At 51.4% G+C, this 24,863-nt stretch overlaps 2 protein-coding genes across 3 annotated transcripts; both read left to right on the forward strand.

Moving 5' to 3' along the window:
- The first annotated feature begins 11,696 nt into the window (after nucleotides 1-11,696).
- Nucleotides 11,697-11,909, forward strand: LOC125960386 (MIEF1 upstream open reading frame protein). The gene has a single exon (XM_049693938.1). It carries the CDS (start codon nucleotides 11,697-11,699, stop codon nucleotides 11,907-11,909), a length of 213 nt encoding a protein of 70 aa, XP_049549895.1.
- Nucleotides 11,910-17,740: 5,831 nt separating this feature from the next.
- Nucleotides 17,741-24,201, forward strand: LOC101283179 (mitochondrial dynamics protein MID51). 2 transcript variants are annotated; one of them, XM_049693923.1, is made up of 5 exons: nucleotides 17,741-17,884; nucleotides 18,792-18,969; nucleotides 19,169-19,431; nucleotides 19,949-20,656; nucleotides 21,661-24,201. In XM_049693923.1, exons 1-5 carry the CDS (start codon nucleotides 17,741-17,743, stop codon nucleotides 21,952-21,954), a joined length of 1,587 nt encoding a protein of 528 aa, XP_049549880.1. In that variant the 3' UTR covers nucleotides 21,955-24,201. The 2 variants fall into 2 exon arrangements, with proteins under 2 accessions (XP_049549880.1, XP_004279551.1); XM_004279503.3 differs by having other exon boundaries at nucleotides 19,949-24,201.
- The last annotated feature ends 662 nt before the right edge of the window (nucleotides 24,202-24,863 follow it).

The raw sequence follows: 24,863 nt of genomic DNA on the forward strand, positions 1-24,863 counted from the left end.
CTAGGACTTCTCAGCTATGTGAGCCCATAAATTCCCTTTTGTTAAAGACACTTTGAGGGACTTCCCTGGTGGTCCAGTGGTAAAGAGTCCCCTTTCCAATGCTGGGGACGCGGGTTCGATCCCTGATCAGGGAGGTAGGATCCCACACGCTGCGGGGCAGCTGGGCCCTCGCGCCACAACTATTGAGTGCCTCAACTAGAAAGACGCCTATGAGCTGCAATGAAGAGCCTGCGCGCCGCAACGAAAGATCCCACATGCCACAACAATGATCCTGCGTGCCGCAACTCAAACCCGATGCGGCCATAAAGAAAGTGGAATAAATAAATATTTTTAAAAAGATAAAAAATAAAGACACTTTGAGTTGGGTTTTCTGCTACTCACAGCCAAAAACATTTGAACTCATCTGATGGAACTCATCACTCCTCTGCCAGTTCGTACCCACTATTCTCTCCTCCCAGAACCTTCTGCCACCATTTTGCACCCAACTTGTTCACTCTTTTGGGCTCCACGCCGGTGTCAGGTTCTCCACACCCCGGTTAGGTGCTGACCTTCTGGGCTCCCGTTCTGCCTGAATGTCTCCAATGATGCCCTTTCCACACGGACTTAGAATTGTCTGCTTTTGTGTTTGTCTCCCAGAAACAGTTCTGGCACAACTCAATGGCTATCAGAGGAATGAATGACTAAACAACTCAACGCCACAAAACAGTGGAGGCGCCAGGATTTGAACCCGGGACTGTCTCCAGTGCTGTCTGATACCCCCACTTCCCTGACCCCCAGCTCCTTGGTCACCTCACTCTGCCAGCCCAAGGGCTGACGTTCTGTCACAGGCACCCTCCCTGCCCACCCGAGGGATCGGCTGCCCCGCAGTTATCCACCCAGCCTGGCCCAGACTTGCCACTTCTATTGAATATCACACTGGATCAGCCTCTGTGGCGTAATTAGAACCTCCAGCCTGTCCTGCCAGGCTGCCTCTCTGAAGACCCAGCCTGCCTCACACAAGCCCCCCTTTAGGGGGCTCTGCCTTCTAGAGGGTCACACAGGACAAAGCCAGGCCCTCATCCACGTGACAGTCCATCAAGGAGGCAAAAATAACAATCCTCTCCCTCCCGTGATCTGCTCTGCCCGCCGCTGCCTTGCCCTTCCAGGAACGGGACTTCTAGACGTTCTTGCATTTGGTTCCACAAATATTGGTCAAGGCCTGGGGCGTAGGTTGAGGGGTGGGAGGAACAAGACACGACAGTCTTGAGATTTGTACGAGGCAGAGAGTTCCCTGATTCACCCGTTCCAGTTAATGAGACCACTTCTTGGGACAGAAGGCTCTGCGGGGGGTGCTCAATTCAATAAAACTTTCAAAGAGGCCCCTTGATCGTTAGCATTTGAAGCAATCTGACTAACGCGCTTAGGAAGCAGTTACGTTCTTGCAAATCCCGTTCAGCCCTCAGGAAGCCCCACTGCTGATGCAGTCAGGCACGTGGCCCTGCACCATGACCATCAGTCCTCTGGTCTGACGCCCGCTGGTCCTACCACCATATCCGGGCCACTACTTGCCTTTCAACTTGACCCTCCATTCAGTGACAGACTGCTGTGTGACAGGCCCTGAGGAAGATACAGAAAGGACAAGACACATTTTCTGCCTTCCAGGAGCTCAAAATCGATGGGGAGTAGACCGGGGTTTCCTGACCTCACCGCTACCAACATGGTGGGCCAGGTCGTTCTATGCTGGGGGCGCTGTCCTGTGCATTGCAGAGGTTTAGCAGCATCCCTGAGCTCTACCCGCTAGACGCCAGTAGAATCCACTCCCCCAAATGTGACAACCAAACATGTCTCCAGACATTGTTAGAGGTAAGCAGAAGCACCCAACCACTGAGCATCTGCTGTGTCCACGCCAGGCCCTTTGCATATGCGATCTCCTGTAATCTGAATAGTATTTGGCGGGGGGGCGGGGGGGGGGGTTCCTCCCACTTTCCAGCCTACGAGATTGGAGGTGGGGAGCCTAGGATTTAGGGACATTAAGGGTAGAATTTGCTCAATGGCACACAGCTTCCCAGCTGGGATTTAGGACCAGGGTTCCACCAGCCTTCTCGTGGTGCAGCACTGCCACCTGGTGGGAGAGCCGGGCATGTCCGTGACCCGCGGCGCTGGCTTCCCTTCTCTCCTTTCCTTCCTCTTTCTTCCTTCTCACTGGACACCACCCAGGATATGAGGTAGATTATACAAATACAGGCCACAGAATGGAAAAGCAAATGTATAAAAATCAGAACCGTGGAAAATGATAATGATAAAAGAAAACCAAACCTAGGATATAACTCAAAACGCTGAAGGCAGTGCTGGGGGAATGTCAAAGTGCTAGAGGCAGACAGAGGAAAGGGATCCTTTTCTCCCCTTTTACAGAGGAAATGAAGTTTCCAGAACTTGCACGGGAGGTGTCAGAGCTCTGAGGAGGAACACTGGTGGAGGACACACCTCTGGAGCATTTGTCTTGTCTACCCAGCAGGGCTGGGCCTCACTTCTGGGTCTCCAGCACTCTGCCCAGGGCCTGGCCACGCTCACTAAATCCTTGCCGAATTCTACTGACCCGAGATGCACGTAGTAACTCACCCTTCCTTGGGTGACTCGTCTCCCAGGCCTCTAACTGGCGTTAGAATTAGTAGTAGTAGATGTTGCTATCTGCTCCACCGGCGTGTCCCCAGTCAGGCCCCAAGGACTCAATTACTGGCCTTGTCATACACCCCAGACCTTGACCTGGAAATGCAGAAATCATTCATTGTTCTTCCTTTTCCCTCTTCCAGTCTCCCCCTCCTAATCCATTCTCCACGTAGGGCTGCTGCCAGCCCATACAGGCTTTTGTGCAAAACTGGGAAGGGCATCTCTTCCTCAAGACATTTTACTTCCATCTATTGGGAAATTGCCATAATGTACCGATTTCATTAGAATGAGACAAATCACTGCCTTCTGCTAAAGAAACGTCATAAGAAACACACAACTCTACAAGGTCTAAGATGTGACAGGCGCTCCTTGCATGTGGTGTCCTTGTGCAGTACGTAACCTGAACAACCACACCCAGCAGCCCTGCCTCTACATTCTAGATCTGATTCTATTAGCACCCCTTCCCAACTTAAATATAGTCTATAGCTCCTCGTAACCTACCGTGCCAAGTCAAAGTTCCTGATGCGGCTCCAGGGAGCCTTGCGGAGGACACACTCACCCGGAAGTTGGGAAATGTGAAGTTGTCACAATATTCTGAAGAACTGGAGATGGGGTGCTTACATACACACAAGAATTTAATATATGATAAAGGTGGCACTGGGGGAAAGAAGGATTATTTCATAAATATCTGACAGCCATTTAGAAAAAAAGGCTAATTACGATCCCTCCCTCACTCCTTACACCAAAGTGAATTCCAGATGAATATACCACAGATATAAAAATTTTAAAAAGTACAATTTGGCCAGTATTTTCTGTCTCTGGGTGGCTGTACAATTGACTGTGTTTGTTGGGGGGGGGCGGTCAGTAGGGAGGATTGAGCTGGATAAACTCCCAGGTCTAACAACGGTGAAAGCTGCCATTCATTCATTTCACCCCGACTCTAAGCCCAGAGACCTCAGCCCACCACACCCATCTGCCTCCTGTAACACTTTCTCCTTGACTGAAATATTCTCAGCTCTCTGGCACTCCTAGCCCCTGGGTGTGGGAGCCCTGCAGGTCCCAGCATCCCTCGGGAGCCCACCTCCCAGGCTGCACCCAGGCCTTCTGCTTCAGTTCCTTTCCGGGCTGTGGAAGTATTTACCTTGGACTTGAGCACAGCTGTGCTGTTTTGGTTTCCTTGTGCTGTATTTTAAGGTTTGGTGCTTTTTTTTTTCTTTTTTGCTGTATGCGGGCCTCTCACCGTTGTGGCCTCTCCCGTTGCTTGTGGAGCACAGGCTCCGGACGCGCAGACTCAGCGGCCATGGCTCACGGGCCCAGCCGCTCCGCGGCATGTGGGATCCTCCCAGACCGGGGCACGAACCCGTGTCCCCTGCATCGGCAGGCGGACTCTCAACCACTGCGCCACCAGGGAAGCCCAGGTTTGGTGCTTTGTGATTGGAGCTGGGAAGACATGTCAGAGAGAGTATTCATCCTGACTCTGGTGGGCAGTCAGGCTTTCTCTCCGAATCCCTTTCCTTCCCATATCATATGAAAAATGCTCATGAGGCCTTGGCAGACTCAGCAGACTAGAGGAGCCCAACGGGTCATGCAAATGAGTGAACACCCATGGAGGAGACGAGAGGGAGCGGTGGGGATTGGGGTAAGCTGGGGAGCTCATACTCTGTCCAAAGGTGGTGGCAGCTCCTCAGCATAGGTGGGGAGTCCAGTGCTTCCAGATCTCCTAAACATTCAAGCAGGACTTCCCTGGTGGCACAGTGGTTAAGAATCCGCCTGCCAATGCAGGGGACACGGGTTCGAGTCCTGGTCCGGGAAGATCCCACATGTTGTGGAGCAACTAAGCCCGTGTGCCACAACTACTGAGCCTGTGCTCTAGAACCCGTGCGCCACAACTACTGAGCCCGTGTGCCACAACTACTGAAACCCATGCGCCTAGAGCCCGTGCTCCGCAACAAGAGAAGCCACCACAATGAGAAGCCCACGTACCACAATGAAGAGTAGTCCCCACTCACCACAACCAGAGAAAGCCCGCGCGCAGCAAAAAAGACCCAACGCAGCCAAAAATAAAATAAATTAAAAATAAATTTAAAAAAACAAAAACATTCAAGCAAACCTGGAAAGCTGTCTTTTATAATTGTCTGCATCTTACATAGTTCTTTGTGGAGCAAGGAGAACACTTCTCAGTCCAGTCCAGCATGTGGACCTCCAGTTTGCCCCTTGAGGAGGTGGAAGCTATAGTCAGCCTGAGTGGTGCTGCCTCATCTGTAAGATGGGCACATTGATACACAGCCCTTGCAGGCTGTAGTAGTGATCCATGGGGATGAAGGATGTAAAGGGAAACCAACTAGCATTCACTGAGCGATTGCTCTGGGCTGGGCACGATCCTTCTCCTAAGCCCTGAAATTCCCTGTGCAGAGGTGCACAGGTGGGAACTGGGGATCTGGGCTCCGAGCCCACACATCTGCCGCCCTGGCCACCCACTCCTGCTGCCTGCCAAAGGGAGGTATTCTGTGAACAAGCCTACGTTCCCTTTGCCCATTGCAACAGTACCTGGCACAACGTGGGCAGCAGAGATTTCACAGGACAACGGGAGAACCTCACTCCTGTCCAGGGATATCAGGTTTTAGTTTGGTGAACACAGGATCAATGACATCTGAGGACAGCAAAGCCCGTTAGGAGGGGGGTGGCTCTCTGAGAATGATTTCCAGGTCCCTGGCTGGTGAAACTCCAGAGCCTCATTGATCTGGCTACAGCCAACATCTCTGTCATCCTGGGTGATAAGAGCATCTGCACCTTCACTCCACCCTGGGTTCCCCTGGGAGGGCTGCGGAGGGCTGGTGGGCTGGACTGAGCCTTCTGTCTTGTCATCCAATAGCAATTTCCCTCCACTTCAGAGCACCAAGCATTTACAGAGCGTCTCAATTTTATAAGGCATCCTCCCGGGCAAAGTAAAGGGAATGAGACTGGAAAGACCCAGGCCTCAGGGTTCTCACTCTCTCTGCCTTCTTAGGGAAGCCTGGGGCTGCGCTGAGCCACTCCTCCTGCAGGTGAAGGGGTACCGGGCCCGCTCTCACTCTCCCCTCCTGCTCCTCTGTGACATCCCTCCAGGGAGGGCTTACTCACGACGGCATTTTCAGCTTCTCTCCCTCTACTGGCTCCTTCCCTCCCCTGCTTGAGGCTAGAACGGGCACCAGCCAACCCCAAGCCCAAGCCCACCCAACCCAATCTGCTTTTCTTCCCCTCTAACTGTCCTCTCATCTTGCTCTTTCCCTTCTCAGCAAAATCACTGTGTCTCTCTCTACTTTCCATTTACTCTTCAGCCCCTGGGCCTCTGCCCCCACCTCTTGCTGAGCCAGTCAGTCAGAGACCAGCTCCTAACAGGGGAAGGATGATATGGGGCTGGCTGGGGCGCTGGCCTCTGTGAACACACCCTCCTCCCCCCAGGCCTGCAGGACACTCCTGTCTTCTGACTGGTCCTCTCCAGCATCCTTTGCTTCCGATCGGTGTCGCCAGGGCTGCTCCTCCTTTTCCCCTGCCTCCACCTTGTCCTGAGTGATTTCATGTAGCCCTGGGGTGGTTTGGAGCTCAGACCCTAGTCCCACCGCTTATGGCTTTTCGAGATCCCATCTCCTCGGATGCAGATGGGACAATGACAGTCTTATCCTCACAGGACTCTGATGGCAGGTGGGGGTTGGTGCGTGTGTCTTGGCACAGGCGGAGAGCTCAGGAACTCTTCACTCTTACGGCCCACTGATGACCCCTTCGAGGGACACCACAGTGGCCTGGGGACTGATCTCCTGCAGGTCTCAGCCTGCCCGTCCTGTCGAACCAGGTAGAGCCCTGAGATTTCGGGACCACGGAGGCATGTGGGTGCCAGATGCCTGCCCTGCTGCCCCACCTCCGTTGCCATGGGAGCATGGGGGGGGCAGGGAGGAGCCTTGTGAGTCTGGAAATAAAGAAGACCCTGAAGAGTAAGAAGAGTCCGGGGGAGCTGATCTGAAGGGCAGACCCCTCCCCGCCAAGGGACCTCCCTCCTTCCCTCCTAAAAACAATGTTCTGTAGGACAGGGGGATTAGGAGAGACATAAAAGGTCCCCTGGTCTTCCAGCTGGGAATGTCACCAATTAGATTTATTTGCGTCACAAAATTATTTCTTTAAAGAGCAAAGTAGGGCAGCCTCGAAGAGCGGAAAGGACACGCATTTTGGAGTGAGACAGACCTGGGCTCCACAGCGAGCTTTTTGTCTGCCTGGCTCAGTGTCTTCGAGAAATGCCTGAACCTTTCTCTGCTTTGGTTTTCATCATCAGGATAATCATGCTGACCAAACGGGGATGTTGGGATTAGACATAATACAACATTTGTAAACTACTCAATCCAGTGTCTGACACACAAGAGACGCTTCATAAAAGCAGATGTAGCGGCTGGTGCCACCGCAGTGTGCGTGTTTTTCCCACACCAAGCCAGCCCTGGGAGAATGGTGCCTGAGATCCCAGAGGCCACACGCATTATTGCTATAAATCTTAAGCCTCCTCAAGGCCCGCATCTGGGCCCCTCCCTTTCCTAGAAGTTCCAGGGGTTCACGATCTCCCCAGTATTGATGGGGCTCCATTTGCCATGGAAAGTCTTCCTTTACCTGAGTGGGGACCCTAGGGCCCTGGACAACCGCCTTCTTTTAGCAGTTTGGGAGGCCTGGAAGATGCTCCTGGTTAGGCTGGAGCAGAGAGGCAGCAGGGCAATTGCTCAGGCAGGACGCTGAAGCCACTGTTGACCGTTCTATCTCACCCCCACATCAGCAACTTCTGTGGCTCCACCTCCACATACTTCCTGGATCTGACCACTCCCCTCCACACTGCCACCTCCTGGTCTGAACCCCTGTCCTCTCTCCCCTGGGGCTTTGCAGCAGCCTCTTGACCAGTCTCCCTGCTTTAGCCCTTACATCCTTCCGTTAGTCTCAAAGCCAGAATGATCCTGTGAAAAATGGAAGTCAGGGACCCTTTTCACAAAGATGGCGCCGAAAGTGAAGAAGGAAGCCCCTGTCCTCCCAAAGCTGAAGCCAAAGCAAAGACTCTGAAGGCCGAGAAGGCGGTGCTGAAGTGGATCCACAGACACACACACAAAAGACACAGCGGCTCCAACGGCAGCCTAAACATCCTCGGATATGCGCCCCCAGGAGAAACAAGCTTGACCACTACACCGACACCGCGTTCCCCAGACCACTGAGTCTGCCGTGAAGAAGAGAGCAACACACTTGTGTTCGCTGTGGAGGTCAAGGCCATCAACACGTATCAGACAGGCTGGGAAGACACTTCTGTGACATCGCATAGCCAAGGCCAACACCCTGATGGGGTCTGACGGAAAGAAGAAGGCATATGTTCAAGGCCCTGACTATGATGCTTTGGTGGTGCCAAGAAAGCTGGAATCATCTAAACCGCATCCAGCTGGCTAACTCTAAACATAAATGTTTTCACCAGAAACAGACAAATGGAAGTCAGGTCCCATCACTCCTTTGCTCCAGACTCTCTGGTGACTCCCGTCCCAGCAAGATTTCCCCTCCCCTGCCCCTGATAAGGACCCCCTGTCCTGCCTCTTCCCACCCCCCACCCCCCTAGCCCTTGCTCATGCTCTCACACTATTCCCCATGCACTGGCCTCCTCCCTGTTGCTCCTAGGACAGCCTGAGGGCCCACCTGAGGGCCAACACGTGGAATGCCCTTCCTGAAGGTCCTACTCAGGTCCCCTTATCAGACAGGCCTTCCAGCAACACTCCAAGTAAAAAAGCAACTCCTGGGCTTCCCTGGTGGCGCAGTGGTTGAGAGTCCGCCTGCCGATGCAGGGGACATGAGTTCGTGCCCCGGTCCGGGAAGATCCCACATGCCGCGGAGCGGCTGGACCCGTGAGCCGTGGCCGCTGAGCCTGCGCGTCCGGAGCCTGTGCTCCGCAACGGGAGAGGCCGCAACAGTGAGAGGTCCGCGTACCGCAAAAAAAAAAAAAAAAAAGCATGAGGACTTGATTTCTCTGTTCCCTGCAATGCCTGTGGCAGTGCTTTGCACATTAGACACCCCAAACAAGGATCTGTGCAAGAATAAAAGGATGGGTGGGCAACTGCTCTGTGTAAGTGCCCACGCCTTTCTGATAGATGCCTTTTAAATCCTCACAAAAGCTGAGAGGTGCTGAGGAGGTTAGGAAAGTTGTCAGAGGGCAGGCAGCTGTCCTTAAGTGGTGGAGCTGCATCTGGAGCCGCCTGGGCCTGATTCCAAAGCCTGCCTCTTCCCCTCTCCCTCTATGGATTCCATAATGACGTGGCTCCTGCCCTCAAATCTGATGAGAGACAGAAACTAATGCAGAAATTAAAAAACAGTGCCTGGCAAATAACAGGCGCCAATAAACACGTTTTGCTGTTGAAGGAGCGAAGCCCTAACGGCGGTGTGCAGACATTTCTGTGGGGCCCAAAGGAGACACCTAAGTGTGTTGGATGAGGGGCGAGGAAGGGTACCTAAAAGACTTCTAGAGGGGGACATTTGAGGGGGACCTTGAAAGGTAGGTCCTTGCCAGTGGTGCGGGAACAGCACGGAGGGATGAAAAGAAAGCAATCTGAGAAAATGGAAGACCTTTAAAAGCCACAATATGGAATACCCTTAGTGTTAAACCTCCCGCAGGCACCCCCATGGCTCCAGCCCGAGATCAGCAGACAGTGCTGGGGCCACACAGGCTACAGAGCCGGCAGCAGGTTGGGGGACTACGCCGCACAACGTCTGCACCCCGCCTTCCCCCGCTCTGCCCAACTCGGACTCCCGCTCCTCCGCCCCCCGACTGGGCGGGGCCCGAATGGGTGGGCGGGGCCCGAATGGCCTCGGCCGGCCCGTCCTTAGGTGACGTCACGCATGGAGGCGGGACTCCGGCCTGTGGGGCGGAGCCGCGCAAGGGGCGTAGCCTGACGCGGCTCCTGGCCCCACCCCTAGAGAAGCATAGGCCTGGAAGACCGGAAGTCCTCCAGCCCCCGCCTGCCTCCAGGCTCCCTTTGGTCCCACTCCTCAGCTCCGTGCGCAAGGTCGTGTCCCGGAAGTGAAGGGGCCATGTTGGTGGGTGACCCCAGGAGAGATACCGGGCGAGAGGCGAATCCCGAGGAGTGGAAGCGCGCGCGGTCCGCAGGTGAGTGAGGGGTGGAGTGAGGGCCGGGGTCGGGGGCTCGCCACGCCTTCTCTCAGGGCCTCTGTCTGGGCCCCCCCATCCGGCCCGGGCCCGGGCTACCGGCCTGGTCGTCGGGGGTCTCGCCCCAGCCCGCCCTGGGCTTTCCCCTGGAGGCCGCCCCGGGGCTCCGCCTCAGCCTCCGGAGCCCTCCCGGGGCCCCTGAGCCGGCCTGCCCCAGCCTCGGGGTCTCTCCACCCCGGCTAGGTGCGACGCCCCGCAGGGTAGGGGGAGGACCTGGGGACCTGACGGGGCCCAGCGGTGCACTCGCCGATCGACCTTGTAGTAACAGCCCTCGCGTGACAATCGCCTCCTACTTCATAAAGCATTTTTCCTGTTGATTTCTGGATTCATCTCTCACTCCGGGAGGCCCTTGGGGCCGAGGGGCGCTCTTCTACAGCTGAGGAAAAAGGGACGCGGACAGTGGCTTCCTCGAGCTCGCGCAGCAAGTTATGAAGGCCGGAGGCTGATGGCTAGCCGACTTTGGGCCCAAAGTCCAGACCTTTTTACCAGGCAGACACCTCTTCCACTCAGTCTCAGTTCTTTATTTCATAAAGAGGGATGATGCTTTTTTCCGCACAGGGACGTTGTGAGGGTTCCCGCTTTCGTTCAGCTTCTTTTTTGAGCCCTTGGTATGTGCCAGGCGGTGTGCTGGGAAAGTTTGTAAAGCACCTGGAAGTGCTGTACACATGGTAAGATCCCAGCAAATAGGAGTTATCATTACACAGGCAGTCAGAGTTGGGGTCGGGAGTGCCCCCCCGCCCCTTTATAGCTGGGTGCCCCTGTGGGCAAGTTACTTCTCTCTGGGAGCGTCAGTTTCCTCCACTTAAAATGGGGATACTGACGACACTGGGATTGTTGATGGAATGAGAAGAGTTGTCACGTGGGATCTGCTTGGCCCATGCGTGCTACATAGTAAACACTCGATAAGCGTTAACACTTCTTGTTACGAACCTTGACTACTTTATAAATGCCTCAGTTTCAATGTGATAATGGATGACAAAGCACTTTACAGAGGGTAACTCTCTGTGATTGTGTAAGGCTTTATCGTTACGGAAGGAAGATGGTGACAGTTTATGTGTATCTAATACTTACTGAGCACTTACAAACGAGGGTAGGTAGCATTAGTAATATTGACACCTGTCCCTGATAGACTGCTTAGTATATGCCGAGTGCTATTCTAACCACGTTTACATACATTAACTCATTTAATCCTCATATAAACCATATGGAAAATACAATTTTAATCCTCATTCTACAGATGAGGAACTAAGGTAAGCCCAGAGAGGTTAAGAAACTTGCCCAAGGTAATGAATGAGCTCATAAGCGGTGGTGCCAGGATTCAAGTATGACTGAGACCCCTCGTCTCCAACGGCTCTAGACCACCCCTTGTGGTGAACTTCAGTTACAGGTGCTTTACAAGTGATATCTCAGGCAATTCTCAAAATAACCCTGTGTGGTAAGTACTGTTAGCATATGTCGTATTGATACATAGCAGTATGTAGATGTAGGTAGCATTATCTGTATTTTAAGAGTGAGGAAGCTGATGCTCAGAGAGGTTATGTACTTTGCCCCAAGCTATGTGGCAGATAAGTGGCAGAGCCAAGATTCAAGCACGCACAGCCCAGCTTCCAAGCCCTGGCCTTTCAGCGTAACTGGTAGTTTCCCACGAGCAGGAGGCGGTAGGGTGGGATACAGTCCCAGCCCCGCCACTAAGTCATATTGTGACCTTGGGGGGGTCTCTAAGACCTAGATTAAGAACTACTGAATTAGATAATCTCCACAGGCCCTTCCATCATTAATTCTGATTCTAGGCTTCTCTTTCTTCCCTTCTGCGTATAGCCTGACGCCCAGCCCCTGTCAGTCCCCCATGGCCCCATGGAGCCGAGAGGCGGTGCTGAGTCTCTACCGGGCTCTGCTGCGCCAAGGCCGAGAGCTTCGCTACACTGACCGAGACTTCTACTTTGCCTCCATCCGCCGTGAGTTCCGGAAAAATCAGAAGCTAGAGGATCCTGAGGCCCGGGAGAGGCAGCTGGAAAAGGGCCTGGTATTCCTCCACAGCAAACTGGGAGGGATTATTTAGGATCCTCTCCTTTCCCCTCCCATCCTAATTCCAAGGGAAAGAGGACAAAAGTGCCTTCCATAGACACGCCTGCCTCTCTCCCACCTCCACCTCACAGATGCGGTAAGAAGCCTCAGGTAGGTAGGCCCTTGTTCCTGTAGGTTTCATTTTTTCTCTTGCAGGGGTCCAGGAGAGGGAGAACCTTTCCTTTAGTGACCAGAGTCCTTTAGTCATAAATCAATGGAGGAAATACAAACATATTAACAGCAGTATGTTCCCTTGTTAAGAAAAAAAAGGCCCTGAGTTTCAGGCCCCACCAGGAGACCATTTTGTTTCATAAAACATTTTACATGTGAAAATGCTAGAAAAGACATTGGTTAAAACTATTAGAACTCAGTTCCTGGCTGCCTCATTCTTTGGTAGATTCACTTCTATTGAGGGCAAGATCATGTTTCCCCAAACATAACTAGACTCTGTTGCAACAGTCTCTAACGCAAGCACAGTGTACAGACCTCGGAGGACGGTGCCTTCCTGACACTGCTACTAACAACTGTGGGATTTAGGGTAAATCACTAAATCTGTCTAGGCCTCCATTCCCTCATTTGTAAAATAACAGTACCTACCTCTTCAGCTTATTGCAAGAATTAAATGAGACAACTCGGGAATTCCCAGGCGGTCCAGTGGTTAGGACTCTGCGCTTTCACTGCTGAGGGCCCAGGTTCAGTCCCTGGTCTGGGTACTAAGATCCTGAGGGCCGCACGGCGCGGCCAAAAAAGAAAAAAAGAGATAATGCACACAAAGTACTTGGAATGTGGTATGTTAGTTGGCCAGTGGTATGTTAGTTCTGTTTAGTTCCCATGCCAGTGTGATAGTCCCACTGTAACCAAATGATTGTGTTTAATTCAGCAACTTCCCAGAGGGCCTTCTCTGGCCCTGGCATTCTGGTAGGCTCTGAGGTTGAGGTGAATGACGTGGCCCGTCAAGGGACGGGTCTCGTGGAGATCGACGGGAGGTAATTCCAGGGTGAACAGCTCTGTGCTAGAGGTCAGGTAAAGAGCTTGGAGACAGGGATGATGCCAGAACTGTGCCTTGGGGGCGGGGTGGCAGTGGAGGAATCACAGGTGGCTATAGAAAAGAGGACATTTGAGGTCTGCCTCAAGTGAGAAATAGAAGCTTGCCGGGCAGACGGGCAGTAAGCAAGTGTGGAGTTGGAAACAGAGACTCACATTTTATAGTCTGGAAACCCGAGTCCAGAGTGGCTCGAGTGGTGCACCTGTAAGGCAGGTGACCAGAGTTGAGGCTGGACCAGGTCTGGAAGGACATCGAATCCCCTCTTGAGGAGGTTGTGACACCTGACAGAGGGAGACCATCAGAGCTTTGTCAGCAGGGGAATGGCGTGGATGAGGGATCGTGGCAGTGGCGGCATGGAGAATACATTGGTAGGGGATACCAGAGGCCGCGGCTCCGACCAGGTGAGCTGGAGGGACTGTGGCGGCCGGGTGGCCCGTGAGCACACTGTGTGCAGCAGCGGACTTCACCAGGCGGACGCTGGCTGCAGCAGGAGGAGAGAGGAGCGAGCGATGACCGGGAGGTGTTAGGCGTGCCAGCTTGGTGGGTGGCGCTGTCTTTAACAGAGGGAAAGCAGGAGGAGGAGCCTGACGTAATGGCTTTGGGTCCTCCTCGGCCACTCAGGTTGCTGGGCAGACTGGCTTTGGGGAGTAAAGGGCCAGGTGAGAGATGATGCCCACAAGGGCCTGCCTGCCCAGGGAGAGTGGAAGTGAACACTGAAGGCTTTGTGTTCCTAGTATCTTGACTGAGTTGGGTTACAGGTGCTGCTACCACCTCCTCACTGCCCGCCCCCCCCCCCCCGCCCAGAAAAAAAAAGCCATAGAATCAGTAGCTCATTCATGCAACAGATATTTGCTATGTGTCAAATACTGCCGGCCCTGAGGACACAGCAGGGAATGAGCCAAAATGCCCCTGGGAAGCGTACGGCCGAGTCCGAGTGGTTAGCAGAGAGACGTGTACGAGGAGGGGCTGCAGGCTACTTGGACCCCTGTAAGCTACTCCCCAGCCCCGTGAGCTCCACGTTCAACTCTTGGCTGCACAACTTTCTGACACGGTGACCTGGGGCCACCACTTTACCTCTGCCTCAGTTTCTTCATGTGTAAGTTGGAGGTAACAATGTGACTGATCTCATGGGATTGTTGGAACTAAGGGAACTAATAGGTGTAAAATGCCCAGCACACGGTACACGCTCAGTATATGTTAGCTCTTCTCAAGTGTACTCAAGCCAGATGTTTAAGTCATATGCCCTTTTCAAGGAGAATAAGTTGGAATTTTCACAGTTCTGTGCTGTCATCCTAGGAAGATACAGGGCCTCCATTACTCATCATTCCCACTGTAATGGGGTGATGAGTATTTCTATTCCCACTTTTGTATCTAAGGAGACAGGTTAAACAACTTGTCTGAGATGTTCCTAGAGTTCACATTCCCCATCCTCAGCCCTGCCCACCAGGTCAGTGTTCTGCCTCCTCTTTTTTTTTTTTTTTTTTTTCAATATTTTAACTGTTTGTAAGTGTACAGTTCAGTGGTGTTAAGAATATTCATGTTGTGGGGACTTCCCTGGTGGCGCAGTGGTTAAGAATCCGCCTGCCCATGCAGGGAACACGGGTTCGAGCCCTGGCCCAGGAAAATCCCACATGCCACGGAGCAACTAAGCCCGTGCGCCACAGCTACTGAGCCTGTGCTCTAAAGCCCACGAGCCACAACTATTGAGACCATGTGCCACAACTGCTGAAGCCTGCGCGCCTGGAGCCCATGCTCCGCAACAAGGGAAGCCACAGCAATGAGAAGCCTGCACACCGCAAAACAGAGTAGCCCCCGCTCGCCACAACTGGAGAAAGCTCGCGCGCAGCAACGAAGACCCAACGCAGCCAAAAATAAATAAATTAAAAACAAAAAAAAAAGGATATTCATATTGTTGCACAAGAGATCTCCAGAACTTTTTCATCTTGTAAAACTGGAACTAAATGCATTAAACAAGAGGGCTCCTCCAGGCCCTTCTCCTTGCCAGGCAGAGCTCCCACCTCCTGCAGGCTCCCAGGTAGTGCGGCAAAGCCTGAGTGGAGGGTAGACTATGGTTAAGTAGTTTCAACTGGAACAGACTGAGTTCAGTTTTAGAATAGAAACTTTGATCTCCCTGTGGGAGCTGTGGGTGTTCTTTCCTCTTCCAGGTCACCAGATCTTTGACATCACCTGGTCCTTGGATGGGGCGGGGAGTATATTGCACTAGAGTAGAAAAGCCTTTTCCCAAGCTTGCTCAACTTCATAGTTTTGGTCTCAAGCCCAGGATAGCATCAGCTTGGGTTTCATAGGCCATTCCTGGCTCAGTCTCAGAAGGTAAGATGTAACTCACAGGACAGTCTGGATTGCTGACTGCCTTCTGGAAGTTGACCTTTTGTCCTGTGGATGGAGATCTTAAAAGACTTAATGATGGCCCACATTTGTAGAGTCCTTTTATGGTGTATAAAGTGTTCACATACGGTATTTTAGTAGATATGTTTTCCTCACTACAACCCTATGATTTAGGCCATGCAGGCATCATTATCCCCATTACATAGCTGAGGGGTTAACTCATTTGAGGGCACCCAGCTAATTAGTCAGGGCTCAAAGGCAAGTGCTCAATCTCAAGATTTCCGACTCAAACCCAGGCTCAGAGGGGCCGAGGGGCCAAGGAGCCAGAGAGGCTCCTTCCGGCTTCTGTGTGGAGGGAGAATGTGCCCTTCTTGCTCTGCTGCATCACATGCAAGGATCATTTAGAGCAGCGGTCCCCAACCTTTTTGGCACCAGGGACCGGTTGGAAGACAATTTTTCCCCGGCCCGGGCGGGGGCGGGGGATGATGATGGCTCAGGCGGTGATGGGAGCGACGGGGAGCGGCAGATGAAGCTTTTCCTCGCCCACCACCCACCTCCTGCTGTGTGGCCTGGTTCCTAACAGGCTGTGGACCACTACCGGCCAGGGGGTTGGGGTCCCCTGATTTAGAGGGTGGTCCTCCCTATTGTAAATACATCTCTAAAGGTTCTTTTGTTTTAAAAGCAATAAAACGGTGGCAATGGTTTTGTATCGGGAACTGTGTAATGATCACCTTTGTCCTGATTGGATTACTCTGCCTCAGATGAGTTTATGTCCCATCTCTGTCTCAGTGGCCACTGGAGGGTGGATGACTAGAGTTCTTGCCTGACCCCACCTGTAGATACAGAGTTTAACTCTCCTCCTCAGCCTTGTTTGCTCTGTGCATTTGAAGTGGGAGTATGTTTCATTGGGCCAAGCAGTTTCTCATTACGTCCCTAAACCTGAAGCTCCTGTCGAAGGTAAAAGGTGGAGAAGAGAAAAGTGCCATGGTTGTGAACTCTAGTTGGGAAACAATAATTTTGGGATCGACAGCGACTCTTAGTTAACTCAATTGCTGGAATAAGTAGAGGCAGAAATATTTCTCTCTTGTTGACAGGGGAGGCCGGGGCATGACATGCGACACTAGCAATACCCAGTTGTAAGGGTATTAGAAAGAATGCTACTTGGCACTGGAAGATGCACCAGTGATCTTGTCCCTCTCTGTCCTCCCGTTCTAGGTATATTGGTGAATGGTAAACAACTGTTTTTCCCTACGTGGTTCCTGGCGTACAGGACACGGGAGGTAGGAGGGGTAGCAGAGTTAAAAGCAGTGCTCAGATTTGAGCCACTTTGCCATCCTTTATCTGGGTCAGGCCCAGGGTTCTAACTGCATGGGAAGTGCGCTTACTGGGAGACCAGGGGAACTTCAGTCAGGATGACCCCGTCGTTGCCAGGGAGCAAAGGCGTGCTCGCCTCGCTCCAGCACTGTACGGAGGCCAGCCTCTTCTGCCTTGTGCCCCTGATCTCCGCTTAGGTGACCACATTTTTAGTTCATTTTCCAAGCACACTTGAGCAGGTGGATATTTTGTTTTCCAGTTAACAGCTGAGTCTGCAGTGACCGTTTTGTTTACTCTCAGTCTCTGTCACAGTGCCAGGCTCACCTGAGCTTCTTGTGGTGCCCCTGCACACTTGCCCCAAGAAACAAAGCATTTGTCAAGTGGGCCTGTCCACAGAATTCTCTTCTTCTCTGGATCTTTCTCACATGTGGACTTGTAGTTTTGTCTCCGTGTGCCAGGGTATTTAGTCTGTGTTGTTGTTGTTATTATTTTTCGCAGAAAATACATAGAATAGGAACAGTTTGACTTGGGTAAGGGGAAACATGATACAGTAGAAAAACCATCATGCTAGGAGTTGAGAGGCGGCCTGAGTTTTGCATATGGCTTTGTCATTCCTTTTCTCTGGGACCTCTGGCAAGTCACCTCCCTACATGTGAAGTGATGTGATGGGATTAGATGGGTCTCTAATTAATTTACACCTTCTCAGGTCTAACCTTCCATAAGCAGTGGTCAGAGGATCAAAATATGATCTGCATTGTAATGTTGGGAAGGGGTCCGGAGGGTTGTATTGCGTGGGGGCGGGGTACTTCACTCTCATACGAGAAAGGGTTGACAGTGAGCTTATTATCGCTCTCTGTAATCTCAGTAGATTGGTGGGGAGGCTTTCCCATGACTAGCATGATCATTTCCTCTGCCTCGCATCCAGATACATCAAGGGACACGATACCTCCCTCCTGACCCTAGAACATGGAGTGCTAGAGGCCGGAGGACTTGGGTTCCTGGAACTCACAGAGTACCCTGAAATTGTTGGGGACTGGCCTGATGGGGGAGGGAGGAGGAGGGCTGCTTCCCAAGGTCCAAGGTGGTGATGGCTGTGTTCTGCCTTCCTTCTCAGGTGAGCAATGGCAGGCGCTGGTGAGCGCAAAAGCAAGAAGGATGATAATGGCATCGGGACGGCCATTGATTTTGTGCTCTCCAATGCCCGGCTGGTGCTGGGGGTGGGTGGAGCAGCCATGCTGGGCATTGCTACACTGGCGGTTAAGCGGGTAAGTACACTCAGCCAGGGGTTGGAGAGGTGGTGAGGCTGCCGAGTGGAGCTGACTTAGAAGAAGACTTTGCTACTGCTAATGGAAATGTAACTTGGTAATTTGGCATTATTAGACGAGACCTTAAGAGGATTCAGTAAATCTGCTTCTTAGGACTCCGCGCTAAAGAAACTGTTGGAGATACAAATAAAAAGTTTATCCCAGCGAGTGAAAAATTGCAAATAATCAAAATAGCCTTCCTTGACTACCTTATTTAAAATAGCAGGACTCCCACCACACATCTTTCCTATTTCTCCTTCCTACTTTACTTTCCTTAACACCTATATCTGCACGGTTTAGCTTGGATTATGTATTGCCTGTATCCCTCTGCTAAACTGCAAACTCCATGAGGGCAGGGATTGGGTCTCTGGGTTACTGCTTTATTCTGTGCACCTAGAACAGCTCCTGGCACAGAGCAGCCATTCAGTGATGTATTGTTAAATGGATCAGTGTTTGACATTACAGTACATTCATAAAGTACAGTGTTGTATAGTTAGAAATTGTACCATAATGTTCAACACTGATTCATTTTTAGTGATATGGGGGAGTGATAAAAATGATACGTAAAAAAAATCAGTTTTCAAAAGTATATATAGAGGAGGATTCTAATTACACAAATATATTTTTTCAGAAAGAAATATACCAAAATATTAACCATTATCTCTGGGTTATGACATTATGGATAAATCTGTTTCTTATTTATATCATTTAGTATTTCCTGAGATTTTCTGTGTGGAGCAAAGTATTCCATAATCTAGAATAAAACAAAGTTATTGAAAAATAGTAGCTGAACTCATTAAGGCAAAGCTGCTGGGAAGGAGGGAAACAGGAAAGAAGGTCATGTGCTGGGTCCTCTCTGCTGTTTCAGATGTATGATAGGGCAATCAGTGCCCCTACCAGCCCCACCCGCCTGAGCCATTCAGGGAAAAGGAGCTGGGAAGAACCAAACTGGATGGGCTCCCCCCGATTGCTCAACAAGGACATGAAGACAGGCCTGAGCAGGTCCCTACAGGCCCTTCCCACAGGCTCCTCGGCCTTTGACACAGGTGAGGAAGGCTGGTACCCCTTCTGGGACTGACCTTGGGGCTCTCAGTGCTACTCATGCATTCAGCACATTTCTTAGGGACATACATGCCAGGCACCATGCTAGCCTTTTGTGCCAAGCCCGTCTCCTTTGGGGCTGAGGCAGCCGTGGATGAGCAAGCACGGGAAGAGCTCACGTGCCTCTCTCTCTTGCCTTGGCAGATACATTCTGCCCGCCCCGGCCCAAGCCATTGGCCAGGAAGGGCCAGGTAGACTTGAAGAAGTCACGACTCCGCATGTCCCTGCAGGAGAAACTTCTTACTTACTACCGGAACCGGGCGGCCATCCCTGCTGGCGAGCAGGCTCGGGCCAAGCAAGCTGCCGTGGACATATGTGCGGAGCTCCGGAGCTTCCTGCGGGCCAAGTTGCCTGACATGCCACTTCGGGACATGTACCTGAGTGGCAGCCTCTATGATGACCTGCAGGTAAGCAGGGGGTTCTTACGAAAGGCAGGGTTGTACTGACCAGGATGCTTCTCAGTAGGGCTGTTGGTATAGGAGATCAGTCTCTCAGGCTTGCCGGAAAGGTTAGTCCTACTGCGTCTGAATTCCACATACTGCGGTAGCATTTGGAGATCCCTGCCTTTAACGTTTTTTGTTTTTTAGTCATACTCACAACTTCTAGCAAGCTGTCAGAGGCCTCCTCCTTCCTATATTCTTGTCCCTATCTTTCCTTTCTGGCTTTCCTTCGAGCCGTCGAGGCCTGGGGGATGTCATGTGTACTTCTGTGTCCAGAGGCAACGTGGTGTGTGGAATGAGCACGGGCGCCAGTGTCCGACTGACCTGGGTTGAAATCCACACTCTGAATTGATATGGTCACGTGGAAGAATTCTTAGTTCCCCTTTTTGTTGGGGGGATATAAGATGGTGGGACCTGTGTTTGGGGAAACTTGGCTCTTGAGCAGATTAAATCCCTCAAGACCTTTTTAATTCTTCTCCACCAGGTGGTGACAGCCGACCACATCCAACTCATCGTGCCCCTTGTGCTGGAGCAGAACCTGTGGTCGTGTATCCCCGGAGAGGACACCATCATGAACGTCCCCGGCTTCTTCCTGGTGCGCCGGGAGAACCCAGAGTACTTTCCTCGTGGTAGTAGTTACTGGGACCGCTGTGTAGTAGGGGGCTACCTCTCTCCAAAGACAGTGGCAGACACGTTCGAAAAGGTGGTGGCTGGCTCCATCAACTGGCCGGCCATCGGGTCCCTCTTGGACTATGTGATTCGACCGGCCCCACCCCCGGAGGCTCTGACTCTGGAAGTGCAGTATGAGCGCGACAGGCATCTCGTCATTGACTTCCTGCCGTCGGTGACCCTTGGTGACACTGTCTTGGTGGCCAAACCACACCGGCTAGCCCAGTATGACAACCTGTGGCGGCTGAGCCTGCGTCCTGCCGAGACGGCGCGCTTGCGGGCTCTGGACCAGGCCGACTCTGGCTGCCGCTCTCTGTGCCTCAAGATCCTCAAGGCCGTGTGCAAGTCCACCCCGGCCCTGGGCCACCTCACTGCCAGCCAGCTCACCAACGTCATCCTCCACGCGGCCCAGGAGGAGGCTGACTGGTCTCCCGACGTGCTGGCTGACCGATTCCTGCAGGCCTTGCGGGGACTCATCAGCTACTTGGAGGCCGGAGTTCTGCCCAGCGCCCTAAACCCCAAGGTGAACTTATTTGCAGAGCTTACCCCTGAGGAAATAGACGAATTGGGATACACTCTCTATTGCTCACTGTCTGAGCCAGAGGTGCTGCTGCAGACGTAGGGCAGGTGAAGGCAGGTGTCGAGCGGTCAGGCCCTGGATTCTCTGTTAGAAACACTTGGTTCCATAGTTGATGCCTCACAGGGTCCCTAGGTGCCTCCCGTCTTTGCTGGTCATCGCCCTGGGCATTTCATGCTGATTAGAAAGGTATCCCTCTCTCCTCTTTAATCACCAACCATTTCTATTTTTGTTACCAAACACTGTGCTCCCTACTTTTCCCCTCCCCCTTGCTCCAGGCTAGTGTTTCTTGGAATGAATTGAGAAGGTGGAGCAGTGGCCTGAGCTGTGGAGACCACTTGGTGTTTTGCATTTCGGCACAGGTCTGCTGTGTCTGCCCTGCCACCTGCCCCTTTTCAGTGTTTTCTCTTTTTCCACCTATTCACACCTGTTTTGCTTTTTTTTCTGGAGCACATCTGCCTAATCAAGATGCTGCCTTGTAGTTGACTGTCACTGAAGTTATGATTGCATGTTTCAAACTGAACTCTGCAGAGAGCGCCCAGACAGTATTTAGGGTTTCTAGGGGTAAAGCTGGTGGAAAAGCTGGCCTTTGACCCAGGTTCCTGGAAAAGAAGCCCATCCCCCCCCGGGCCCCCCCCAACCAACCTCTCGACCAGCTCATATCCGGAAGTGCTAAGAAGGTCTCTCATGGGAGCACTGTTGTTGCCGCACACGGGAGCGAGGGCTCAAGATAAACTGGATGCGTAGTTATTCGGAGACTGTGTTTCTCAGTGGCCATCAGTGAGAGTGTAGAGTGGGGGAACCTGGAGGTGGTGGAAAGGGTCTGCGTGCCTGATGTCTGTGCCTCATCTGTGGCTGGTCCAGCCCGGCACCACTGCGTGCGGGAGTCAGACAAAGACCGGGAGGGAAGGGGCTGTTGTTTGCCCCTTCCCCACCTTCTTGCCAATTAGGACAAGGCCTTCAAGGACACAGTCTTAGTGCTAGAGGTTCAGCTAGACAGGCGGCTGAACGTCAGTGACCATGTTTCTCCCACGTCAGGCCCTGCCTTTCTAGGATGTTGCCTTAGAGGAAGAACGGGCCCAGCAGCCAGCCGTCCGCTCCCCAGTGTCTGTCACAGGAATGTGATGGGGATGTTTGCTGAGCTCTCCAGGCACCTCCAGAGGCTAGAGGGCAGGCACATATGCACAGACCTCTTCCCCCTGTCCTGTCTCTCACCCAGCACCTGGGAAACCGGTGCTACCTAGGAAGAGAGCGTATGGCTAAAACACATCTGAGAGGGAGGTGGGTACTTGCCACGTTCCTTCTTGTTTCCCGCTGCTAGAATTGCACTATTTATTGCAATGTAAAAAGTATCCTGAGAGTGGGGAGGAAAGTTTAATATACAATGTCAGTGCATCTTCTTGTTCTGTGTTTATTTTTTCCTGTTTGTGCCAAGAGGCTGATGATAATTCTGTTTCTGATCTGCCCATCCAGTATTTTGTTCTCCTCCCATCAAATCCTATTATTAATTTTATTCTTACTACCTCTCCATCAGTGAGATTCTGGTGAAGCTCTCTGCAGCTGTCTCATTCCTTCCCAATGACCGCGACATGAAATGACTCTTTAAATAGCATTGAAACCTTAGCTTCCCTTTGAATTTAAGGTAGAGCTTCTTGTCCCCTTTTTTGTCCTGGATTAGGAGGTTGAGAACTAGGGTTAACCTTGGCTATATTTGGAGACTCTTCCTGCCTCTTCTCTCATATACATGTGAAGCTTCCCTAAAATGGTTCAGTTGTTTCATTTGTATGAAGACATTGAGAGAGAATGAAAAATAGAAAGCCCAGAGCCCTGAGAGAGAGTCTCCATCCTGGCTGTTCATCACAATCAACCTGGAGTTTATGAAACACTCCATATGCCTGAGTGCTACCCTGGGGGATTGGTGTAGAGGATGTCCACAGAGGGTGGAGCCTGGCACTGACGGTTCTATTGCGCCCATCTAGTGTCACTGGAGGGAAGGGAGAGGGGAGGGCTGAATGTGTTGGAAAAGCATGGGTTTGTCTTCATTCAGATAAAGGATTTGGTTTTCCCAATGTGAATATTATAAAACCTATAATTTTCCCAAGCTGGAGTCTGACCAAATTCCATATAAAACATTGGAAGGAGAGCTCAAAAAAGAAAAGATTTTAAAGATCAAATCCCAAATTATCAAAGCCAAGTGTAATGGTGATTTGAGTTTATCTCCTCTTAAAGAGCATCTTTCTAAGGGCAGCTCTGTCTCTTACCTATGTTTCACAAAACCAAAAACCATAACTGCCATTTCACAAGCAAGAACCTCTTAGAAGTCCTCAGAACTAGAAGCGGTGGGAATCCTTGGCTCAGGTCCTGGTGGGTTTGCTGACTGAGATGGGGCAAGTCTCATCGTAATACCTGGACGACAGTCCAGTGCTTTGAGATTCTTGGTTAGAGGAGGGGAATACCCCCCACCCCAACACACACACACATTTTTTTTTTTTTAATCTTTGGGGAAATATGTAGGGCCTTTTCCTGCTTTTCTGCCTTTCTACTCAGTAACTCCCACGTTTGCCTGAAGTAACAGCATCTGCTCCTACTTCTCCATCTGGAAGTTTTTTTGCACCATCCAGGTTAGCAAAGCACATAGTTAGCCTAATGCTTGAAGAAAGACTCATCATCTTGAAAACCCAATCAATTCCAAAGTGTATTCTGCTTTTCCCTGTTGCCCCTTCCTAAAATGTGAGTTCAGGACAACAGTATTTTTCTTTATATGCTTGGTTGTGACTTTTTTTTTTCAAATAAAAAAATAATTGAAGCTCATGTTTGGAAAAACTGTTGTGAGGCCTACAGTCTTTCCTCCTAGGCTCAGCCCTTGGTGGTCCTGTTCACACTCCAGATTAGCTGAATTTGCCCCCTTCTACTCCACTCAAGTTGAGAGCTCAGATGGTTTTGACAAGGAATCAGCTTCAGGATCAAAAGGTCCTGGAGAGGAGCCGGGGGGCCTGGGATCCCTGCATGTGTCCAGAGGCTCTGCTCTCACAGGATTTGTGAGAACCCTGCTCTTCGTGCTGAAGCTCAAGGCCAAAGAGGACTTAGGACTAGAGCTGTGAGGCTGTAGCCCTTGTAGATACACTTAGCTGATTCTAAGCGGCCAAAATACCAGGGATGTGAGTTCTGGGGTTAACTGCATATAGCGTGGTGTTTACCTTTTCATTCTGATCACGTTATGCTCTCTGTGCTTGGCCCCTGAGGCCAAGTCCACAACCTGCCTTCCAGTCACTTGCTTGCCCTTCAATAAGCAGTTGATGTGTTTAGCTGATAGATTTGGAATCAGTCACCAGTCTTTCTGTCCTGTCTTGGCTAGGTCCATATAGAAGCATCTTAGCCCTGAGACCCAGAAAACTACTGTCCTTTTTCTCCTTGAGGGAGGAAATAAAGCTGGGGAACATGCTGTCCTTCCACAGCATGGGAAGAAGAAAATTAAAGTCTCCTTTCCAACAGCTTTGACTTGTGTGTGTGGTATGAAACATTTTCCTACAGGAGTGGGACTGGTTCTCCATTTGCAGCTAGGAGAACCTTTGAAGTGCCTGATCTGGGTCACCATAATAGAAAGGATGGGACAAGGTGCCACTGGAGTCATTCTCCCACCCCTCTGCAGTGTCAACCTGGGGCATTACTTTTAATTCTCAGCCATCTGCATGGTCATCTGACAGCGAAAGGAGGACATGCCCCGAGGGTCCTTTTTAAGATTTGAGTAGTAGCTCAGGGATTCTTACTGCCTTTGCACTGAAAGACTAGATGCTTTATATATATCTAGATACTCGTGATTCCCCAAGGGGAGAAAAAAACCACATCAAGCATCCAGTATGCTTTGCATATAACAGTTGTTTATAGTTGTTGATTTCAGTTAATAATAGTCCTCTGAGGAAGCAGGATGATGTAATGAAGATGGGGAGGGGGCCTTGGGAGGTGTGTCAGAGACCTGAGTTCTAATAATGGTAGTAATAGCAACCATTTATCCAGCACTTATCAGATACCAGGCGCTAAGCTCAGTGCCTCTTATATTATCTTCATTCTAAGTGCAAGGATACTCACCATTAGCTTCATTTTACAGCTCAGGAAACTGAGACTCAGCGAGGATAAGTCACTCAACCAAAATGTC

This window comes from Orcinus orca, chromosome 11 (assembly GCF_937001465.1).
Source record: "Orcinus orca chromosome 11, mOrcOrc1.1, whole genome shotgun sequence".
Lineage (NCBI taxonomy): Eukaryota > Metazoa > Chordata > Mammalia > Artiodactyla > Delphinidae > Orcinus > Orcinus orca.